General features: G+C 39.8%; 1 protein-coding gene across 3 annotated transcripts in view; it reads right to left on the bottom strand.

The window, feature by feature from the left end:
• Positions 1-16,185, bottom strand: part of WDR77 (WD repeat domain 77) — a 63,022-nt gene that overhangs the window by 29,086 nt on the left and 17,751 nt on the right. For all 3 annotated transcript variants that reach the window (XM_032949073.2, XM_076065375.1, XM_076065374.1), the window contains exons 4-5: positions 11,842-11,977; positions 6,397-6,446 (exon numbers count right to left, since the gene is read on the bottom strand). In XM_032949073.2, coding sequence (XP_032804964.1) covers positions 6,397-6,446; positions 11,842-11,977 — 186 coding nt within the window. The remainder of the gene's footprint in view (positions 1-6,396; positions 6,447-11,841; positions 11,978-16,185) is intronic.

Below are 16,185 nucleotides of genomic sequence, written 5' to 3'. Positions count from 1 at the left end.
TAAATATACATATTTGATAAACTACATTGTAAAAAATTAAAACATCTTTTCAAATACAAACACCAGGGTAGGTAAGCCTTTGAGCCTCGCTGAATGTATGCTTTATTTAAAAAAATGTTTCTTCCCAAACCATCATCTAATCTGCATAAATCTAATCGTCATGACTCGGAATACTTGACTGTTCACGTGTTAAAGGGAAGGTGCTAACATACAAATTGTTTTCATTTGCTGTATTCTACTCCCGGCAATCCTTAAACACCGTACACCAGTTGATGACATTCACACGCACTAATGACCTTCACAGCCATCCCTAAAGTTGCTCTTGACATTTCGATGCTGCAATGTTTGCATACATTTTAGCACCGAGTAGTATACTAATTGGCTAATTTTTTGACGACAAAAAAAAATATCCCAATAAGACAAAAATAATCTGCATTGTTGCACTTCTCGCGGGACTGTCATAGCAACTAACAATATTTGCGCATACTAGGATGAGCGAGTGCCGTTAATAGTTGTGTTGGTTATTTATTTTAAATTACCAGCTGCAGCTTTGCATAACCCTAATGGATTCCAAAAGGTATGCACATAAATACTGTATTGGCAGCGTTAACTGGCATGCCAATCAGCCGTGAAAAGTCAGCACCTTTATGGGTGCAAAGCAACGTGCGAGAATGAGCACGGGCAAAGGGGAGAACGTTGGAAGGAAATAACCAACGTTAGCCCAGAAATGATGGAAAATAGGTGTTTAGCCATCAAACGAATAGAACATTCAGGGATCAAGTAAAAAAATTCAGTGAAACAACAAAAAAAGTAATTAGTTTATGACCAACATGTGACCCAGTTTTTTGGTGGATCATTTACCATAATCACCACTTTCACACGTCAACTGCTCAACGATCACACGTCACATACACAGTCATCTGCATGTGACCATCTCCCCACCTAAACTTTGCAAATAAAGTAAACTTATGAAATGAGTCACATACCGGAGTATCCATGAGAGCATAACACACGCATTTGTTTTATTTACCATTAAAAAAAACGAATCACTATTTTTCTATGAGCTTTAAAATGCAATGCTTGCTCTTCAACTAAAGGCATAACCAAATATTAATAAAATACCCAGATGTCTCGCTAAAATTGCATTGGTTAGCACACTTGCATTCCAGAGATAACAAGTTTGATCTGCACAGCAGTTTAAGCAATGGGCAGGTTTCTCTTAATGGGGAAGGTGGGGATCAGCGTGCACACATTTAAAAAAAACTAATTTAGAAAATGCAAAATTATTTAATTGCGCTGAAGTCCAACGTGGTGAAATGTGGCCAAGCAATTTGATTTGCATTTAACACCACTTCTCGAACACGCGGAAAAATCAATTACGGCTCTCGTGCACACGCAATTTCGCAAGCACAACTGGGCCACGGTCAGATGTCACACTGAACAGCTTTGAGAGCGATCAGCATTAAAAGTAGGAATTAGGGTTGAGTTCATTCATTCAGTCCTAAACCAGTCATCAGCACACCTTTTTAAACCTCTGGCTAAAGACCGAAACGTGCTTGAAAGCCACACACAACTGGATACAAACTAACTTGGCATGTGCCTCAAATTCATTACGCAATCTCTTATTTAAAGAACGTGACTTCCAATAGCCTTCAATTAGCGCGGTTGGCTACGTTCGGTGCAAAAGAAGTTCAACATACTTACATCCGTACATGAAAACGAACCGACCATCTTATATCATCATTCCTCCAAGCAGCTTATCCTGCCCAAGCTTCTCATTGCTACGATTGATATGGTCAACAATTTCCTTCCGTTTTACGACCGCATAAACAAAATGATTCCCACACGGCTTTGAAAAATAACATATTCGTGACAGAGATTAAGATATTTTGCAGTGAGAAACGTTACCAAGTAAAGCCTTTGATCGAATGGAAAAATCAGAGTACGATTCAAGTTTATTCTACGAATTAAATTTAACTCGCTTAAAATTTACAACTTCAAATATCCTGCAAAGTTTCGTTTTCAAAGACCAGTGCAAGTTGTAACTAAGATTGTTTCTTTACAATCTCTTGCACAGCTGTTAGATTTGGCCAGTGGGACCTTTTTTGCTGATACCAAGCCCTATAATTACAGACACTATCCTAAATTCAACAAGGTGCAAAAAAAGACTAGTCACAAAACATGCAAGCAGGCTACACGTTTGCAATGCCGTAACACGCATTTTTTCATTTCTCAGGCGCTATGTTACTCCTACAAAATCCAGAGCTTACATAAAGTCATCATTAACTGAACCTGACAACTTAATTTCTCTGTTGGATGCGCTTGGCTGGTTACACAGTGTCCATTAACCAAAATAAGCATCTAAAGGCATTTACAGATGAAGCTGTCATTGTAAGGAAAGAAAATAAATGTTTAATATCGCTCAACAATATTAAGTCAATTTTGTATGATGGAGCGCTGAAAGTATGAAATCAGATGCTAATCGTCGTCAATATTTATAAAGCATATACATATAAGACTCAACCCAGTCATCCAGAAGAATACCAAGTTAACACCACGGAACTACAACAACATTTCTCACTAAAGTGGTACATTGCCATCACGTTATCAAGCTTTGTATGTATTACCATTTTGCAGGGTTCAAAAATGACACCATGAAAATATAAAACGGACACATTCCAAAGGTGCATGAGCAATCTGAACGTGATTAAACAGTATATTGCAAAGCAAAAATATCTTTGCATCAAAGAAAAAGGAAATGTAATATGACCTTGGGTGGATTATGCAAGCAATAAATTCAAAACACAGGGAAACAAAACAAAAACTTTCAAAAATATCACAAGTACCATCTGCTAGAAATGTGGTATAATCCCTCAACTGCTTTTATATGCTGTAACTCTTAGGACTATCCTAGGTTTTTTCCATTCCTTCTGACATACCTGGAAACATATTCTTGTTTCACTTCTACGTGACTTCACCGAACGAACCAAGAATGAATCCCTGCAGTCACGAAAGCTTTCAATCAAAATATATACCTGGAAACCTTATGTAAAACAAAAAAAAAACGCCTGCTCATTTTGACCAATAACAATCAATGATATTAAACTGTATTTTCATACATCCCCACACAGACGACAAGAAACATTACAAATGGGATTCTCTCAAGGTGAATGTCTGAAGGTGAGGGACGCTTGTTCCCTTTAAGTGTTTTGAAACAACATCTCCCAGCCACAGCAACACCGGGGCTCCCCCCACGGTTTCCTCGCAGCCAGTTATCAATCACTGCACCGGCAGCCTTTGAGCCAGCTCATGACAAACAATTTGGGGATGAGAGAAAGGAAATGAGCTGTGAATTCCTAACCTTTTATATATATTTTTTTTCTTCCTCCTCCCAAGTCGCCTTGCTATGGGTAGGAAATCAATGTAGCGGTGAAGTCGCGCATGCGGATGCAAGACCACAACCCTTGCCCTGCGGTCCGCTGCAGGCGACACTTCTGCTGGCAGCGCTTATGAGTTAAGGGCTTGACGTTTGTCTTCCCCTGACTTCTGTCCAGGCTGTCCAATGTGTCACGGGGGTTTGACCGAATTCATTTCAATGCATATTAAGTTATATCTGGATCATTAAAACAACCACTCTCAATGCAATACGACGAAGTTGAATTCCTACAATATTTACAGCCTAATGCTGAACCAAAGAGGGTTTTTCAAATGAATATATATTTGAAGTTAATAAATCAATAACGCAAAGCTGTCAACATATTGTTGTATCCCATTGTTGTCTTCGGAGGGGCCCTTCAACAAAAAATGCAATACTGCCACCTGCTGATTTTTGTAAGTATTTGAAAGGAGGGGGAAAAATCCGCATAGGATGCAGAGCAACACAACTGTCCGCAGTGAACCTCGGAAGCCTCTAGCTTGCACGAACGACAATTAAGTGTGAGATACATTTTCTACGAGAATACACTTATATCCCCCCGATACTGCAGTGGGGACCACGCGCTTGCAACGAAAATGGGTTAACGCCTGCCATCAACAGCCACCCGAAACCTCAAGAACAACAAAATATAAATATATCTTTAAAAAAAACACAAATGCTTTGTGAAAACGATGCTTGTAACGCCTTGGTCTAATGTACTGGCCGGGGAAATATGTGGCATAGCAGCTGCTAAAAGCCTTCTAAGTGTATGCAACACATGTACTATATTTGCAATAATATTGTTTGCATGCAGAGGAAAAAACATGCTGATAGTGTCGTACATTATAAAGATACAATGCATTCATTTTGACATTTAAGTTTCATCTATATAAGGTAACGTACAAAAGAAAGGACAAGTATATACCATGGTAATGAGAAAAAAACCGTGTACAGTAAAACCTTGAATTGTGAGCATAATTCGTTCCGGAAACGTGTTTGTAATCCAAAGTACTCGCATATCAAAGCACTCGTATATCAGTTGTGATCACGTGACGCTCGGCAGACAAAGCGTATACGTACTACTCGTATTGCAAGACCTCGCTCGTTAATCAAACTAAGATTTATTTAAATTTTTTGCTCGTCTTGCAAAACACTCGCAGACCAAGTAACTCGCAATCCAAGGTTTTACTGTATAGTGCAAAACAAGTGCATAGAAGGTTTGACTAACGTATACTTGTTTATTATTTTTTTTTAATCTCTGTTCTATTGATATTTTTATTATTTATTTATTATTATTTTTGCTTTATATATATTTTATTCTTTTGTTGTTTCTCTTCAACGTGACTTTACCGAAAAAACTAAGAATATGAATTACTGCAGTCACGAAAGCTTTAAATCAAAATTTTACGTATACTTGTTTATTATTCTTGCACAAGTCTAACAAAGCAATTTTAAATGGAATGCCTGTGGGTAAATATAAATGTAATCTGTGAATATACTGAATTAAGGACTTTACTACAAGTGCAAATTATGTTAATTATGTGCAATATATTACATTACAAATTAATGAAATGTAAACTAGGTGGTGATGGTGCATGCCTGCAAATAAGTGCTGTGGATGCCAAGGGTTGGTAGATTGGACAAATGCTGGTCATTGAGGAACCATACTCTGGCTTGCCTGAAGGCAGTTCAGCAAACAAGTTGAATCCACCTGTTCCTTCTGTATGGGATGGTAGTCTCCAGGTACTCCAGTTTCCTCCCACATGGAAACACTCATTAATTATCCAATAACACCTCAATATATTGAGGACTGCAGAGCTTTGGGGGGGGGGGATTTGGCGCTGGCTCACTGCCTGGCTGCTTTCCCGCGTTCCTCAGTCATTCTCTTCTGAGAGCGAGCAAATGCTCTCCTAATTTTGAAAACAGATTTTCAAATCAGTGATCACCAAGGCAACTATGTTTATTTTACCAGGTAATGCCCACTGAGCTATATAGCTTTTCTTCAGAAGAGACCTGGTCACAAATGATAACCCAATTAAATGACTTATCATGTGGAAATGTTTCTAAATGTGGAGGGAAAAACTGGAGGACCCGGATAAAAATCCACACGACCACCAGGAGAACATGCAAACTTCAAATATACAGATGTCAGTGTCAGGATCGAACCCAAAACCTCCTGTAAACCTTATGAGGTAGTTAACATCTTGCCACCACTTTCAGACAATGACTCACATCACCTGTGGTTCGTAATTTGAAGTGTAAAGATCTTTTGTGGGATACAAACTAAAGCATCAATTAAAAAAAGACCTTTAAGAATACACAGACCCAAGGTGGTCTTAGTCACTGCTTAATTAATTACCTTAATCAGCATGATTATTTACATTACAAAGTGCACTCAACACACTCGCATATATAGCCACTCAGGCACATGCAGTATTTAAATCAATCGCATGAACACCAAAGACAAAGTTCCCCTGTATAGCAGAACACCGTTGGGACAAAATCTATCACTGAAACCCAAGGCTGGAAAAGAGCACACGGGGGAGGGGACGGCGCGGCCAGCTCCAAGGCCAGTCCTGCCGTTGTCTCCTCAGTGCTGATATTCACTCGCTGCAACGAGTACTTCTTTAGCGCTGATCTGACCGAGAAGAGGTCCAGAACCGGTTCAGACATCGCTTGCCACCGATGTTACAGTCTTGGCCAGGAAACAAAACCTCAGGTCGCCAGGTCTGCGCCGCAATGCGCTAACCACTGCACCCCGCCGCGCAACACGCACTCACGGGCACCCACGGGCACCCACGGGCACCCACGGGCATCCACGCTTACTTGGCATGCCAGACAATGTGTCCCCTTATCTGGAGGTGGAAAGCATTGCACGTGGTGTGGGTGGAACAGAAATTAATTTTAAGACCGCGCTTGTCAATTTGTCATTTTTAAACGCTCTTGGAAAAAAAGGCAAACTATTAACACAAGTGACTTACCACGATATGATGACACCACTTTGAGCTCTGACAGGTCCCACACCTTCACACTAGGGCACACACACGTCACAGTTGGGATGTTAAAGACAGCAACGAGTACTCAAGCTGTCAAACCGAGGCAGATGGCAGTATTACCTGCTGCAATATCCTCTCATTTTTAAACACATTAATCAAGCTTGAAATATCACAGCGTATAGGACAATGACATAGATAGCGCTGATTTTGTCTGGCTGATGTAGAAGTAAATTTATGGATGAATCAAGTTTGCAATACAGCATTGACTATATGATTGTCTAAATAACAATAAAAACTATTTGACTTTCGCTGGATATTTTATATTAATATCTCACACTCTTTAAACAGGAGTGTTGCGGGGGTGTAATGATTCGCACGCTGGACTGGCAATCCAGAGGCTGCTGGTTCGATTTCACGCCATGGCAGTTGAAACAATGGGCACATTCATTAAACGTCAAACTTGAAACGTCGTACTCGAATTGTAAATGTTGTGGGTTTACTCTCCAACACACCGGTGTGCTGTACTAGTAACTAATTGGCACGTCTTGTTTACGTGACAAACCTTACTAATTGGCTGTGTCGGGTGGTGGCAGGTTTAACGACACATTTACATTTTCATTTAAAGCTTTCGTGACTGCAGTAATTCATATTCTTAGCTCTTTCGGTAAAGTCACGTTGAAGGGAAACAATAAAATAATAATATATATATAAAACCATAAAAAATTCTCACGACGTTTCGACCATAACACAAACGGTCATCATCAGGTGTGTCGGTTATAATTTTTATTGTTTTATATATTTTTTATTATTTTATTGTTTCCCTTCAACGTGACTTTACCGAAAGAGCTAAGAATATGACACATTTACATTTACACGATGTAACCCCCAAAAAAACTAAGACGTCTGGGTAATGTAGAAAAGTAGGCCAAATTACCCTCAAGAGGTGGGCTCTAGTGCTGCCTATATCTTTACCTTTCTCCCCTGTATTCTTTAACATACCATACGGCGTTGCTAAGTTTGAGCCAATCTTTCTGCGGACAAGCAGAATTAACGAAGATGTACGAGGTGGAGACAACGTGCCACAAAATACCAACTCGAGCTCACAGCTCAACACAGTTGCCCACGTACACCTGACCACGTTAATTCTCTCCGGTGGACAGCTTCACAAACGCATATACTCAAGGTGTGCAAGTAAAGGTATTACACATTGTCAAGGTAATGTACAGCCCTTGCTATTGCTTTCTCTCGCCGTTCTGGCAGATAGACCCTCCACAAGACCCCCCCCCCCCCTTCTAGAGTGGGGGTCGACAAACCAAAAAATAAGATGACCCATATTTTTTCGAATTCGGTAAAAAAACCCCAATATTTAAAGAACCACAACGCTTGTAAATACGAGGCAGTTGCGAATAAATGACCTCACGAAACAGTCTTCAATTAGCTGCATGCAGCTCCGGAGCTGCAGCTTGCCGACCCGTGCTCTAGAGAATATTTGGCCTCTTCCATGACAGTCAATCTTCAAAGTGAAGAGGTAGGAGTACCTACACTTTACCCTATTGCACGTGATCTCACAAGCAACTAATTGTGGTGTGCTCGTTTGTACTGGTGGGTGGACAGAGGCAGGGGGATTTAAGAAACCAGCCCAAGGTTTCCAATGCCATGCCGGGAGATGGAATCGAACCAGGAGTGGTCTAGATTGCAAGTTGAGTGTGTAAAAAAAAAAACTATGGTAGCATTGTCCATCCATTGAAAAAATAAGTTCAAATCACTTCTGGTGCTCGTTTCTCCCTGCTAACAACTCTTAACATGTATTTCAAGAACAGGGACATTGCGTATTCTGTATGACAAGGATAAGTTGCCCAAAACACTGAAGGGATTCCGTCAATCCCCTGTTTTTCTTAAAAACCAGTGGGTACATTTTTCAAAATTGAACCACACAAATCTAACTGCAAAAACATCTCACAATTCAATCTGTAACAGCCGAGTATCTCAACACCTGAAGATTAATTTGACACGTGTCAGTTTCATCGATTTTACAGCAGGCAAAAGGATACGTGCATGCACTCGCTCCCAGATTAAAAATTCAATGTCATATCCACAAAAGAAGACTATTTGACATATCTATGAATGTTTCACACGTTAATATCAGGATACAGCTATCCTCTGGTCCAGTCTAAAATATATTCTATGCTTGAATTACAGGACGACTCAACCCTGCCTTGAGTACAAAAAAATGGAAACTCAGGGGTGCCATGGTGGCAATAAGTTAACTCCCTTGCCTGGAATGGAGGAGGTATTTAATTAATTAAGCAGTGAGTAAGATCACCTTGGCTCTGTGTATTCTAAAAGGTATATTTGTTTTATTGATTCATTGGTTTTTATCCCAAAAGAGCTCTTTACACTACAAATTTCGAACCACATGTGAATCATGGTCTGCAAGTGGTGGCAAGATGTTAACTACCTCAACTGGTAGACAGGAGGTTTTGGGTTCGATCCTGGCCCTGATGCTTGTATATTTGTAGTTTGCATGTACTCCCCGTGGCCACATGGATTTTTTCTGGGTCCTCCGGTTTTTCCCTCCACATTTAGCAACATGCGTTTAGAGCATTTGGCTGCTATAAATTTGCACGTGATAAGCCACCACATTGAGCTATCATTTGTGGCCAAGTTGCTTCTGAAAAAGAGCTACATAGCTCAGTGGGGGCTTTACGTGGTAAAATAGAAAATATATTCTTTAGTTGTTTTGTCCTTTATACATTTTAATATTTACCAAATCTTGGGAGATTACATTACAGCGCTGATTATCAACGATCCTCCTATATTAACATCATACATAGACCTCTATAAAAAAAACTGTACATTAAAAACTACATGGTACAATAGTGTTGGTCAGTGCACCAGATTCCTCGAACAACTCGAGACGTGGATTTTAAGACTTGCGAGTGTTAATTTCAAATATACACATCAACTTTTGAACCCTATACCGAATGTCACAAGCACAGCATGATTTATTTGCCAACAAACTAATCACGAGGTAGAGTTTAAAATAATCCAATTCTATGAAAATAAAGAATGTGAAATTACTTTTGTAGAATACATTTTATGTAAAAGACATTTTGCCACAAGCTAAATAAAATCCATTTCACCAGCTAATCTTACGAGCCATAAAAATAAATTGACTTGTTCATTTTTTTTCAAATGTTCAACTCAACATTTAAGTTTCTGTGGAACTGCCCTGTAAAAAAGGAACTAGAGTATTAAAATAAAGACACTTTCCGTGAGAACAATGTATTTTATATTTTCAAGTAAAAACGTATTTCTGACATTATAAATGCACTTCCTGAATGATAACCTTATTGTTGTTTCCATTATAGTAGGCAACAATATTATATTTAATGTTTCTATTTGCAAAATCTCAACCCATGCATAATGTGTCAATAATAACTCCACCACCGTGGACAACTTTTTATTGCTTTAATCAAAGGGTTTTTTTTTTCTGAGTACACAATACAGAGAAAACATCTGGGTTTTATAAAAAAAAATTACGCCAACCCCATGGGATTTCCAAAATTACAAATCATCCACCTCGGTAGACAGCACAATCACAATTTTAGGGGCTTGCTGATTTATGTAAAAAAATGCTTCTTTCGTGTTTTAAGAGTACTTGCAAATCGCATTAATAAATAAATAAAAATTCTATGTTGCATTACAGAAGTGACATTAAGATTATCCATGCATTTGTTTTAGCTGCCATGGGTATGATACTTTTTTTAATGTGTTATAATTCAGAAGTTCACATTGTGACATGTGCTACAAAATTTTACAAATAATTATAACTTATATCGTTCTATTTTATACCAGACCACAATTTTTTTGCTGGGAAGAAATGTGATGGGATTTACGACTTGGAATATCGTAGTTAACACCAAAGTGGAAAAATAGCAAGTTCGAAAGGATGCTGACGCAAGCAATCAACAAGGTTTATGGCTTATTTGAAAACAAAGGGAAAATTAATTTCAAGCAGGAGAAAGGGAGGGAGAAGACACTTCCCCATATAAAAGAGGATTTTTTTTTTAAATCTGTGCCTTACATTATGCTTGGGTGACAGAAAGCTGGAGCCATGTTGCAGAGGAATATAACGACACAGCCTGAAACACATTTCTAGGGAGAGTTGTCAGGGGATAAATGAGCGCAAGTTAGAAGGAAAATTAGAAGGAACGTCACGAGTAAATGCCACCACGTGTAATGAGAAGGAAATATATATAATTTATTTTAGCCTTCAGGATTGTGTCGGCAGTACACTATCGAGGGTCTGTGTCGAGTGGATGAGAGGAGACCCATCATGCAGGGCCCAATCAGATCTCCAGGGTTGAGAGAGCAGGCCGTGGGGTAGTAGAGGCTGACAAGGTCTGCAGAGCAATGACAAGAATGGGGGCGAGGCGCTCACGCTCTGTTGTGTTACCAGCCTCTGCTGTAATGTACAACTGTCTCATCGGACTGATGAGGTCGTGGTAGGGCGAAAACCTTCTACAATAAAATATATATACTCTCTGATTGTGTATAGAGGATGGTTTGATGAAGGACATTATAGGAGGAAGAATGGAAGTGAAAATAATCTGAGGAAAGAAGAGGACTGGGATGCTGGAGGAGCTGAAAGGTCGACTGTGGAAATGAGCACAACAATGGATGGGGAAGGTGGAATCCCTAAGAAGAGGGTCTTGTGTAGGGGTGATGAGGGCGAGAGAAACAACACCCTCCACCCTGAGCATAACCTGTGTAAAACATAATTCCTCCTGTGAAAAGAACAAGTCTTGTCAATTATTTCCGTCATTAATAAATGATTCGCATGTTCGGTTTTTTTCTCTCCTGCATGTTATTGGGGGTTGGGTGATTAAACTCCCTCAATTCTTAAACCTGCAGTCGTGTGAGATTGCTCTGATCACACAGTTAGATAAACCAACCATATTTTTAAAAATGTATATTCCATTTGTGACACACATAGGTTTATTCTTTTTTTAGATTTTGATAAAGGAATTATTTTGAATGACACTCATTTTTTTTAAAGGTCTCTAGTTCATTATTTTGTATAAATTGTGAAGCACAAGAGATCACTGGCAAATTACCAGACATCACCTATTGAAGTGTATGGTCTTCATTTAGTCTTGCTCCTACATATTTTGACAACTATTTGATACAGCATTCTGTTACTAAGGTCGCAGCAACATAATTGTAGCTCATGTCTTAATTTAAAAGTTCCCAAGATTACAAGAGACAATTTCACAAACGGTTTACTCTTTACATCATTGCACAAGGTAACTGCTTTTTATCCCCAAGCATAGATTTGTGTACCAATAACGGTCATCAAAGGCTGCATATTTTCTGTCACTGCTGTGTCTGAATGCCTGAAACCTTGTCGCTTGGGACACAACACACCTGCGGTCCAGGCTGCCAGACACAACCCTTGACCCCGACGTGCTGATTCGGGTGACAATGTCATTGTGCTCGTAGCGGCAGTGTCGGCTGCAAAGGTAGGCCTCGTTCTCTGCCAGCTCCCACAGCTCCAGTGCACCTGGCACAAAGACACACACAGAGGCCAAGTGAACATCCGCAATCAGGCTCCGCATGAAATTCTTTTGAACTCCGATGGGATTTATAGTAAGGGGAGTCTGACAACATAAATGCTGTCACCTCGAGGAATAGTTTTATTTAAGTACCATATAGCACAACTGACATATCAATATATACCAAAAGCTTAAGAAGAGAGTCAACCCTCAAGATTTGTTTTGGATGAAGGAGACGTAGTATTGGGAAATGGAAGTAGTGCCAATTTATGCCTATCCCACCTGAAGCTTGAACTCAAGATCTCATTAAGGACCTCTTCAGTACAAAGGCTTGGTTGGGCATTAGCTCCCTAAGCTGTGCAAGCCAGATTTAATAGAGTGCTATATATGGACCAACGTTACTCAATGTTCTTCATTTTTTGTGGCCAGGAACTCGAATACAAAGACAGCAATTGCCAGTGGCTGAAGGGTTAGGACAAGAAAACCACAAACATCCTCCTGAGTGCATCAGTACAGGGGGTATTGTCAACAGAGTATTAAAGGTGGATATTTCATAGCAGATGCAATGAAATGCGATACATACACCAAACCATAGAAAGTTATGAGGCACGAGCTTAATCGGTAGTGTGCAACTTAGTTGCTAAATTGCGAGTGATAATTAGCACAAAACTGTTTCCCGACAATTACAGCAATTGAAAATAGCAGGGCTACAAGCGCGGACCATTTTGGAATTAGACATTTCACCATCATTGCATCTACAATTAAAACATGACAAGGATAGGATAACACACACTTTCTTAGGAGCAACCTTGTTTTCAAAACAATATAAAGAAATGCCATACGATCTACAGCACTTGAATTCTACACAGTGGTTTTCACAAGTATTCAGACAAGTACATTGCCTCAAGACATGCAAATGTGGTGAACCCTAAAACTGTTTGCATTCAATTCTCTCAATGGACTGGTGATTTATTTTGGGAAAACACAAATAAAAAATGTAGCTCGGTCTATTTAAGAGTGAAAAATATTGAATTTTCACAGACTAGATATATACTACTAAAGAGAAAGAAAACTATAATACCAATCCATTGCCGAAGCAAATCACACAGACAAGGTAACAGAAAAAAATAATTAAAACAGTGCACAAAAGCATGGCAATTTGAGCCACCATAAATATTAGACAAATGTGGCATAATATGTCAAAAATTATAACTAAATTATAAGGCTGACTGGTGTTATCTTTAAAAAAAACGTCGTGAAATTATAGCTGAAGTAGATGCTATACAAAGTCCAATCATGATACAATTTATATTCATATGTGGCTTGAGTTTAAAAGACAATTACATGCACCATTACAATAATCCAAAGATTCACACATTACCAAAACAAAGCAAGGTAATTTTTGCAGTGTCAAATTCTATTAACACAATGTAAATCCTGAGACACATCCAGAGACAATGCTATTTTATGGTTGTGGCTAAAAGTACAATTTCCCGACAAGCTACAATCTAGTAAAAAGCTCTGTGTTCTTTATAAGTGAGTGTTGTGAGGAGTGGAAGAGCAAGTGTTTTTGGCTTACAATCTATATTGGGAGAAGGCTATTCCATCTCGGAATGGCATCTGCAATAAAACCATTAAAATAGAGCCCTCCCCTGCCTGTACAATTATAAACACGGCACTTTAGCACGGCTTTAAAAGGGATAGAGCCAGACCAGCTTGCAACACCACATGCATACTTTCCACATGGGCAGAATTAATAAAGAACGCACGTAGATACATTTTCACCTCGTCAGTTTGCAGAACCATAATGAAAACATATGTGCATGTGGAGAAAAAAAATCTAGAAAATGTTGATACACAGTCAAACTCCTCTTGTGTGGGCTGAAACATAAGATGCTACGGACAGATCCTCATTTAAAATAACACATTTTACTCCACTCGTGTATTCCTGATGGTCAAAAAAAAGTTATGCGAGTGGCAGCCAAGGAAAGGAACTAGCCCCTAAGGACGTATACCGAAGAGCAGTGTGTCGGTGCTAGGCCTATTGTTTGTCACAGGACCGAGAGCGATGCCGACGACTTGAGGCGGCCTTCGTCCATTCGTGAATTGATCACGGTTGCTTATGATCTGCGTTTCCTTGCAGACAATGATGAGTTAACCACCATTTTTCAGTTATTCTGCTTATCCACACAAAGTAATGGATAATTTAATAAATCTGCTTCCACCGCAGGGTTATTCACCTGGTCTGAATCTCAGCGCTGATAATAGTGTAGTGAGTCACTCAGAGACACTAATACTAGGAGGCACTCTATTTATTATAGCCTTCACAGGTACAAGGAGTAACTACACTATGGTCAGGACAGCTAACAGGCTGCCTGACCAACAACACTGAAGGTGAAAACGGTGATGAAGACTCCAGCAGCACGACGGGTCCCACTCCAAGCAGCCCCGAACCTTGCTCAGGGTCCCCCCCTTTTATCCACCACCCAGCGTGGCCTCGCTCCGCCTTCCGCCATGCCCCCCTTCGAGACCCTACTAGAAGGTTCCCGGGCTTTACCTCACGTCCCCCCTCTATCACCTTTGCCCCACATCCCTTTCTCCGCTTATCACATGACCTGCTGGCAGACAGGGCTGCTACAACAGCCGATCCGCCTCTCTGCCAGCAACCAGCGCTACGCGCCAGTAACCCATTCCATGTCACTACAATAGGATGAATTGCGTATTTCCAAAAAAAATCACTTCCAGGTCGGGTCTAAAGCATTGATCGCAGAAAATGTGGGAAAATGCACGGGACTTCTGGGTTACCATTCTTAAATGCTCATCCACGCAAAAGTGTGGATATTAGGAAGAAAAGATGTGGATAATAGTAAGGTCTGTGAATAGCTTGGGGGACATGGATAATTGGAAAGACAGGTAAAAGGAATAAGGATGAGGCTTTTTTCTTTATTACTTTTTTAAACTATGACAGAGTAAACATTCTCAGACGTTTCTTATTATTCATAATCTGCAAACTAAAGCACTGTAACCACTGAAAGCTCTTCATGGATTTGCTTAGCAAATTATCATAGAATTCCACTAATTATCGAAGCTCCTTCAAGGTAAAAAGGCCTCGCGTCACAACTGGTTTTCTTCATAATGAAAGCAATTTTAATGAGGAATAGGTCAATGAAAAGCCATGCTTGACATTCCTTTGCTTTTAAAAGATAAAAGGAAAGATGTCTTCACCAACTTAAAGTTAGACTTTAATTTTCTTTCGCCGTACACGCAACACACGAGCCTGCATTTGTTACGCATGCAGACCGTGCGTCTCCTTTCATGCACCCATTATTCTTGTTACATCTCCTTAGTTTGTAACACATCAACAAAAAGTTAAGTAAATGAAAGGGCGTATATTTTTGTGCAATGAGAACATAGGCAGGCTGAAACATAATAAAGCCCCCAACGAGTAAGTGAGATTTTCTGAACGAACATGTTCTGTCCTTAAATCTTACTTTTTTGCATATCGAGTATTAAGGTGGTATCATATGGTTCCTGACATTTTTGCTGTTGCAACTTGCTGACCCACCCCTACAAGACATCCTAGATTCCTCCAGGATACATAAACATTCTAATTCTGAATTAAAAAACCAAGTGCTCGACACCCATTTGGTTTAGTCATTTATAACAATCAGCTATGCTCTAACCACTGCTGGCTTAAGTTCACTTCAAGTCATAGCTATCCAAAATGATCTTGTGATACAACAATCCATCTAACTACTCCACATACGCTGATCTCACTTCTCTATTTTCATGGTGGACCTCCTCTCGATCATCCTCTCAGGCTGTCATGCCATTATTCTACATTTCAAAATTCAGCTTCTATACTTTTACAACATCTAAGACCAACTCACCTGCAGGTTCTCCATGAAAATCCTTTCCTCAGGATGAAGATCGAACAAGCGGCTAAGTCTACCAAGATACAAACACACGTTCTGGTTGTGTCCAGATATTTGGGGTGTCAAGGTGGCGAGATGTTAACTACCTGGCCTGATATGCAGGAGGTCGTAGATTCAAACCCGACCCTGATGCCTGTATATTTGGAGTTTGCATGTTCTACCCGTGTTCGTGGTGATTTTTCTATGGGTGCTCCTGTTTTTCCCTCCACATTTAGAAACATTAGATTAGAGTATTTGGCTGCTGCAAAACGCACCATTATAGCCAAATGGAAAGAGCATGC

Source organism: Petromyzon marinus, chromosome 7, assembly GCF_048934315.1.
Source record: "Petromyzon marinus isolate PM22_M1 ecotype Great Lakes invasive population chromosome 7, UKy_Petmar_22M1.pri1.0, whole genome shotgun sequence".
Classification (NCBI taxonomy): Eukaryota; Metazoa; Chordata; class Hyperoartia; order Petromyzontiformes; family Petromyzontidae; genus Petromyzon; species Petromyzon marinus.
The sequence above is the reverse complement of the archived record's forward strand: the minus strand, read 5'-3'. Positions and strand labels throughout refer to the sequence as shown.